Source organism: Ochotona princeps, chromosome 8 (assembly GCF_030435755.1).
Source record: "Ochotona princeps isolate mOchPri1 chromosome 8, mOchPri1.hap1, whole genome shotgun sequence".
Taxonomy (NCBI): domain Eukaryota; kingdom Metazoa; phylum Chordata; class Mammalia; order Lagomorpha; family Ochotonidae; genus Ochotona; species Ochotona princeps.
The window spans coordinates 16274646-16282675 of NC_080839.1; the positions used below are offsets into that span (position 1 = coordinate 16274646).

The 8030-nt window shown below is 46.1% G+C and overlaps 1 protein-coding gene across 1 annotated transcript; it reads left to right on the forward strand.

The window, feature by feature from the left end:
• Nucleotides 1-456: 456 nt before the first annotated feature.
• LOC131480983 (MICOS complex subunit Mic60) lies at nt 457-5202 on the forward strand. The gene is made up of 4 exons (XM_058667668.1): nt 457-683; nt 2653-2784; nt 3606-3735; nt 4308-5202. The coding sequence occupies exons 1-4, from the start codon at nt 555-557 to the stop codon at nt 4919-4921; spliced, it is 1005 nt and encodes a 334-aa protein (XP_058523651.1). The 5' UTR covers nt 457-554; the 3' UTR covers nt 4922-5202.
• The last annotated feature ends 2828 nt before the right edge of the window (nt 5203-8030 follow it).

Sequence of the window (8030 nt, forward strand, 5' to 3'; positions counted from 1 at the left end):
GTTCACCCTCTCCACCAGCTGATGCAGAAACCCCAAACACCATATCCTTTCATTTGTAAATACTTTTGTTTTTTTCAATTTCAGAGATTTATTTCATTTATTTGAAAAAGTTAGAGATGGGGAGAGACAGAGAATCCTCCTGCTGGTTCACTTAACAGCTGTAACAGCTATAGCTGGGCCAGACTAACCCCAGGAGCCTGGAGCCTCTTCTGGGTCTCCTACTTGGTTCAGGAACGTAGGCACTTGGTCCGCCTTCCTCCCAGGGTCTGCTTCTGCAGGAAGCTGGAGTCAGACCAAAGCACTCCAGCGTGCAATGCAGATGTCCTCACTGCTGGGCCAGCTGTCCACCCATCCTTTCTTCACTGCAATCGAATTACAATCAGTGTAAACAAATGACCTTGGAATGATGTAGAATTTTGGTGGGATTGTAGACTTTTTCACATGGTGTTCTTATTTTAGCTGACAAGCTCTCAACCGATGACCTGAACTCTCTGATCGCTCATGCTCATCGTCGTATTGACCAGCTGAACCGAGAGCTGGCAGAGCAGAAAGCCATGGAGCAGCAGCACATCGCGTTAGCCTTGGAAAAACACAAGTTGGAAGAGAAGCGGGCATTTGACTCTGCAGTGGCAAAAGCCCTGGAACATCGCAGAAGTGAAATAGAAGCGGAACAGGAAAAAAAGGTAGAAGAAACCAGGCTCATTACCTTACACACAATGTGACTAAAATTTAATTAATACTAACAGTCACTGACTTTAAGATACTAGATGTTGTCCAACCAATGGTTATGAATGGCATACTAATGTTAATGGTCTGTGGTTATTTTCAAATTTATTGGTTATGCAAAAAATTGTGAATGGCATTGAAGGAAAATTTTTTCCTAATATTAAATATTCCCAACAAAGAGGAACAAAAGATAGCTTATTTTTAAAAAATAAAATGCCAAGTCTAAGTGCTGCCAGCCTGCCTGGTATCTTCCTCTCGGGAAGGCTGGGCTGGCAGGGTTTGTTCTGTGTTGAGCAGGTGCCGGAATGTACAGAGGCAGGGCTTCCATGTAGGTCTAAGTACTTGTGCTATATTAGGTCAGAGCTGGATTAAAATTGGCTCCATCTCGGGCACTCGTACGTGGTGTGTGGCTGTGCTAAGAAACAGCTTCATTTACTGTGCCACAGCATTTAGCCCCGTTTATATTAAATGTGTGGAAAGGAAGAGAGGCTGGAAAAAGCTCAACTCTAAGCAGTCCTTTTTTTGGAAGGTTTACTTTTTGACTATTTTAGCTTTATCCATTTACATAGGAGCTGCCTCAGTGATGCAAACCGCTAATCCTCTATCTTGTTGCACTGGCATCCCATATTAGTGCTGGTCCATGTCCCGGCTGCTCCACTTCTTTATATATATATATATTTTAAGATTTATTTATTTTATTGCAAAGTCAGATATACAGAGAGGAGGAGAGACAGAGGAAGATCTTCCATCTGATGATTCACTCCCCAAATGAGCCGCGACGGACGGTGCTGCGCTGATCCGAAGCCGGGAACCTGGAACCTCTTCCGGGTCTCCCACATGGGTGCAGGGTCCCAAAGGTTTGGGCCATTCTTGACTGCTTTCCCAGGCCACAAGCAGGGAGCTGGATGGGAAGTGGAGCTGCCGGGATTAGAACCGGCGCCCATATGGGATCCCGGGGCTTTCAAGGTGAGGACTTTAGCCGCTAGGCCATGCCGCCGGGCCCGGCTGCTCCACTTCTGATCTCTGGGAAAGCAGCAGGGGATGGCTGAAGTCCTTAGACCCCCAGCACTCATGAGGGCAGCCTGAAATGCTTCAGCTTGGCTCTGGCCATTGCAGCCATTTGGGGAGTGAGCCAGCAAATACCAGCCAGCAAATAGTGTTCCCTGAACACTACTGCTTCTGCTTCTAAGCACACAGTTAACACTGCTGGGTGCGGGCTGGCACTTGGTGTAAATATGCACTGAATGAATTCACTGATTCATGATAATGTTTCTGAGAAAGTTCTGAATTGTAGATAATCAACATTCAATGAATTGTAATAGACCTTTGGCTGCTATTGTGCAAAATATAATGGAATACTTCTGGTTTTATTTGGCCCATGTTGAGAATCTGAATTCATTTAAAAAAAGCAGTTCCAGAGTACTTTGTGTAGAAGATACTGTTCAGTAACTGCTAAATAAATAAATTTTCTTAGCAAGTCTTTCGATTGGCATTGTTCATACATGAGAAAACGGGATAGATCCTTGTGTTGAAGCTAGCTTTGATCCTAGTCTGTAGTTTTGCGTTTTTAAACTAACGTTTTTAATAGGCTGCTTTCTGGGAGCCTGTGTTTTATGGCGGACCAGAGATGAAAGCCAGAGCTGGGCCAGGCTGCAGCCGTGACAACTGTACCCAGTAGCCAGGACTGCAACCTGGGCTCCCACGTGATACTGGTATTGCAGCTGGCAGCTGAACCCCCAGCATAACAGCAGCCCCCGAAATGATTGTTGCCACAGCTATGTGAGCAGTTTGAGGGCAGAATGCAGAACATGCATATATGCCTCACACACTTAGAGTTCAGGACGTGGAAGCTGATGTTCCTGGCTTCTGCTTTTGCAATGTATGTGGAGCACCTAGCAGTAATGACTCCTGTGCTTGGTTTCACAGGTCGAGGAGGTGAGGGATGCCATGGAGAATGAAATGAGAACCCAGCTTCGCCGCCAGGCAGCTGCCCACACTGATCACTTACGGGATGTCCTTAGGGTTCAAGAACAGGAACTAAAGAATGAATTTGAGCAGGTAAAGACCAGTTGACAAAGATCCCTCTCCACCTCCTTTTCCGCCCTCCTGCATCGTTACTGCCTGGCTCGCCTTTCCCTTCAAGGCACTGTGAAGATGTCAAACAGTGGGCCAAAGTTTCCAGGCTGTAGCCGTGGAGCCTTTGCCTATCTTTGCCTATCAGCTGTTCCTTTTTACCTAATGATGTTACCTGTATTTGCACAGATGTATTTTTATGTTATGTACTTTTTGAATTCACAGCAAGCCACAGTACCTTATACTCCTAACTTGTATCTACTCAGCAAGTTATTTACAAGAACACTTTATTCTCTTGCAAGAAGAGAATGAAGTTTATAGCCATCTTCCAGAAAATACAAATTTATACCAGTATGAAAAGCTCTATTTGATGTATTTTTCTAGCGAGGTGAACAAATAATGACCCTGTAGCAGCAGTAGCTGCTGCCTGCCCCTCATGTGACTAAGCCCAGCTCTCGGCCCAGCAGGACGCGCGGGGCAGCACTTACCTGGCCTGGCTCCCTGCGTGCCGCTGCGCCTGCTGCTCCTGCTGGCCCCGGTCTGCAGCGGGGAGCAGAGCCGTGAGCCTGCCTATCCGGGCCCTCCCAGGCACGCTGGGTGAGGCTGAGCTATTATTAGAGTTTTAACATTGTTGAAGCTGGTTATGTTTCTGAATTCAACAGTCAGGAAAGTTTGTAAACTACATTAAGTAGGAGTTTTGTGGAAGCGGTAACAGCAGCAGATGCTCTCTTGGCCTCCCGAGGCAGCAGTTGCTGAAGATGTCCGTCCAAGGAGGCGTCATTTTTCTGTGCGCTGTTTTATTTCAGGACCTGTCTGAGAAGCTCTCTGAAAAAGAATTAGAGTTCCGTCGTCTCAGCCAAGAGCAAGTTGACAACTTCACTCTGGATATAAACACTGCCTATGCCAGATTGAGAGGAATTGAACAAGCTGTTCAGAGTGAGTGCTGCACCTTAGGATAACTTCCGGTCACTTTATACAGATAATAGGGGGTATATGCACTCATGTAGTGTCAAAAAGAAATCAAAGGTATTGTGCAACCCTTTCTTTGCTTGGAAAACTGACCCCAAGTTACTCTTTGCATGACAACAGTTTGCCTCCCCACACCTTGGCTGTGTGTGTCATGTTGCCCTGTGCTTGCCTTCCACAGGAGCTGGAAGGTTCTCCCAAGATGGACAGTAGTTATGGGCCATATTGAAGGATGTTGACAAAACAGATTTCCCTGAGATGTAAAATATTTTTTCCTCAGGAAGGCTTAATGATCATGGACTTGAGCATGAAGTTTTCTATTGATGGGTCTCTATACATGTCTGATAAATGACTTCTGTGCTCAGACATCCTTGTAGTTTTTTGACTTTGGTAAAAACAGATCAAATTGTATTCTGCCTTAGTGCCTTGTGAGATGAGGCCAGCTAGGAAAGAATTTCCCCCAAGTGGTCGGGTAAGATCTGGTCCTTTCTGGAATCTAGGAATCCTTCATGGAAAATGTTTGCCTTTTGTTCTTGTTTCAGGTCATGCAGTTGCTGAAGAGGAAGCCAGGAAAGCCCACCAGCTGTGGCTTTCAGTGGAGGCACTGAAGTACAGCATGAAGACCTCATCTGCAGACACACCCACTGTGCCGCTGGGTAGTGCAGTGGAGGCCATCCGAGCCAGCTGTTCTGATAATGAGTTTGCCCAGGCCCTGACCGCAGCCATCCCTCCGGAGTCACTGACTCGTGGAGTGTACAGTGAAGAGACCCTGAGGGCACGTTTCTATGCTGTTCAGAAACTGGCCCGACGGGTAGCGATGATTGATGAAACCAGAAATAGCTTATATCAGTACTTTCTCTCCTACTTGCAGTCCCTCCTCTTATTCACACCTAAGCAGTTGAAGCCACCAGCGGAGCTGTATCCTGAGGATATCAACACATTCAAGTTACTGTCATATGCCTCCTACTGCATTGAGCATGGTGATCTGGAGCTGGCAGCAAAGTTTGTCAACCAGCTCAAAGGGGAGTCCAGACGAGTGGCACAGGACTGGCTGAAGGAAGCCCGCATGACCCTGGAAACTAAACAGATAGTGGAAATCCTGACAGCGTACGCCAGTGCCGTAGGAATAGGGACCACCCAAGTGCAGCAAGAGTAAGGTCTGGGCAGTTTCATGTCAGCAATGTATGAGGCAGGGGTCTAGGAATGAGCAGGTTGAGTACTGTTCTAAATGTTAACACCTGTTGCATTTATAATCCTTCCACTTGCTATCATGTCCGTGAACTCCAGGAGTACTTTCTTTGCAACTTGTGTAACATTTCCTGTTCTTCAGGTTTTACTGATCAGGCTTGTATGCCAATCAAAATAATGTTTGTGATCCCTACTATTATTGATTTTGCCCTTGGAGCAAACTGAATAAAGCAACAAGATGAAAACTGAGTACTTTATCATTTGTCAGCCTCTGTCCTGTCACAGCAAGTCCTGATTGTTTTGCAAAGTTCTTGATCATAATCAGCAGTATTTATTTACATTACCTGACACACACATATATAAAATTGAAATGAAGTTTTACAAATCACAAAACTACATGTGGACCTTAAACTCATGTCAGAAAAATATTAAACCATCAAAATTGATTTCAAACCCTATGGTTGGGAAGATATGCTAGGTAAGTTAGGGGCACAAAACAAGTGACAGCAAAGCTAACATTTCTCTTAGCCTAGCACTGGAGAGTGTTCATAACCAGCTGACAGTGCTGCATCAGAGTGGCTTTAATACAAGGGAAGCCCCTTGGGGTGACATGGAGATCCACTCTGCATTTATGGGTCACCCAGCTGCCAAACTTGAGGGTTTAATTTAGTTGGCAATGCCATTCGCTGGTACACACCCTCAATCAAGGTCTTACAGTTGGCAGGACCTGAGTCCTTTGACTCATCACCGTGGCCTCTCAAGGTCTGCACAGCCAGGAGGCTGGAGGCAGGTGCTGAACCCTTGTACTCGATGCTGTTCAGCCCTTTGCTTGAATACTCTTAACAAGCAGCGGTGACAGACCTCAACTGTTCTGCCAAGCAATTATGTGCAATTCTGCCTGGTAGCCCTGGAACTAAAGCAGCACCTCCAAGGTTTTTCATTTGTTTTCCAGCCTCTAGGACAGTCTGGTCCACCAGGAAGTTTTATACATGGGTGACGGCAGTGAAGAAATGTACAAGGGCAGCGAAAGAATTGATCATTACAAGGGGGCAAAAAAGTAACATTAAAAGATACACTTCTGATTTTTATATATGAAATAGGAAACCCATTTACACAGCTTTTATGAATGGAAGAATTACAACCAGTTGGAGCAACACGCTGGTTTGTACTAGAGTAAGGAGATAAAACTGAGGGGACAGCTGAGGCCAATCCAAACTAGATCAGCTCAAATCAAAACAAAACCCAAAACACCACGAGCCTTCACGGATATTAAAGCTAAATATAGTTTTGAACTATCTGTGCACAAAGTGGGAACCACCAAGGTGTCACCTACCTTGCAAGTCCATAGATTCACTCACTCCAGATGCGTCCCGTGCCCAGCAGCCTGCTGTACAGCCAGTGTGATGCTTCACTAAGGTTCTGCACAGGAAGACAAACGGCATGTGCCCGAGGCCAGAGCCGAGCATCTACGGGGCTCGATGAATCGGAACAAGCGGTAAGGTGAGGGAAAAGCAGCATCCAGATTCACCCTGGGAGTTGTAAAAAGCAAGATGTAACAACTTGCAGGCCTGGTATGATAGCTCAGTGGTTAAATCCTTACCTTGCAAGTGCTGGGATCCCTGTGGGCACTGGTTTGTTTTTCAGCTGCTCCACTTTCCATCCAGCTCCGTGCTTATGGCCTGAATGGTCCAAAAGCCTGAGGACACTGCACCTGTGTGGGAGACCCAGAAGAAGCTCCTGGCTCCTGACTGGCTCAGCTCTGGCAGTTGTGACCATTTAGAAAGTAAATCAGTGGACGTAGCATCTTTCTCTCCATATCTTTCTAAAATATAAACCTTAGGATCTTTCACTTGCAAATTTGTTATCCTGTAGCAATATATATGAATGCTAAAGTGGCTAATTACGGAAATTTTCTTCCTTTAAGTCCCTCAAGATGCTAGAAGACCCTTACCGTGAGAAACAGGAACCCAGTAACTAAGTTATATAGGATGCAAAACTGGGACTGGGTTGTACAATGGAAAATGCAGATGGGCACGCATGAATGCCTTGGTAAATCCAGGACCCAGGCTACACTCCAAGCAGCCTGTGGGTGAAGCCCTTCCCTGTGTGAAAAAGAAGTTCTTAGTGGGGTGGGTATCAATTACAGCTGGGGATGCCACCATCCCACCTAAGAGCATCAGGGTCTGGTCCCCGCCTAATTCCAGCTGCGTGTGGAATCAGGCACACACAAGTCAGGCTTTAGGAAGGGAACCAAGAGATTAAAATGTACATTTGTGAAATAAAAGTAAAAAGATAGCTCAAGTTGTGGCAATAAGTTTTATTTATTTATTTATTTATTTTATTGGAAAGGCAAGGTTTACAGAGAGAACCAGAGACAGAATGATCTTCCATTTGCTGGTTCACTCCCTGAGAGGCTGAAATAGCCAGAGCTCAGCTGATCTGAAGCCAGGAGCCTAGAGCTTATATCCTGGTCTTCCACACAGGTCCAGGGTCCAAAGCTTAGTGCCGTTCTTCTACTGCTTTCCCAGGCCACAAGCAGGGAGCTGGATGGGAAGTGGAGCAGCTGGGACACAAGCTGGTGCCCATGTGTGATCCTGGCGCATTCAGGGCAAAGATTTAGACATTGAGCCATAGTGCCGGGCCCATGACAATAACAGGTTAAGCCACTACCTGTGATGCCTGTATTCCATATGCACACTGATTTGAGTCCCAGCTAATGCACCTGGGAAAGCTCACACCCCTGCACCTATGTGGGGCGCCTGGAAGAAGCTCGGTCTCTGGCCTGACACAGCTCAATCGTGAACCAGCACATGAAGATCCATCTATTTCCACTACCTTCCATAACACTTCTAAATAAATCTAATTTTTGCCTTTTAAATAAATCTTGTTCCTTTGGCAATACCATTTTAAAATGTGAGATGATTTCTGTGACATCTACAAGCTGGTTCCCTCCCTCCATGGCAACAAAGGCAGGGGCTGGGCCAGGCTCAGACCAGCAGCTTCTCAAGGTCTTCCGTGAGTGGCACGGGTGCCACAGGTTCAGGTCGTAACTCACAGCAATGCAGCCATGTCCAAAG

Bases quoted from the DNA above. Each gene is read 5' to 3' on its own strand.
- LOC131480983 (XM_058667668.1), top strand. From the start codon at position 555: ATGGAGCAGCAGCACATCGCGTTAGCCTTGGAAAAACACAAGTTGGAA. The intron at 684-2,652 runs GTAGAAGAAACC...TTGGTTTCACAG, and splicing joins AAGCGGAACAGGAAAAAAAG to GTCGAGGAGGTGAGGGATGC. The intron at 2,785-3,605 runs GTAAAGACCAGT...GTTTTATTTCAG, and splicing joins TAAAGAATGAATTTGAGCAG to GACCTGTCTGAGAAGCTCTC.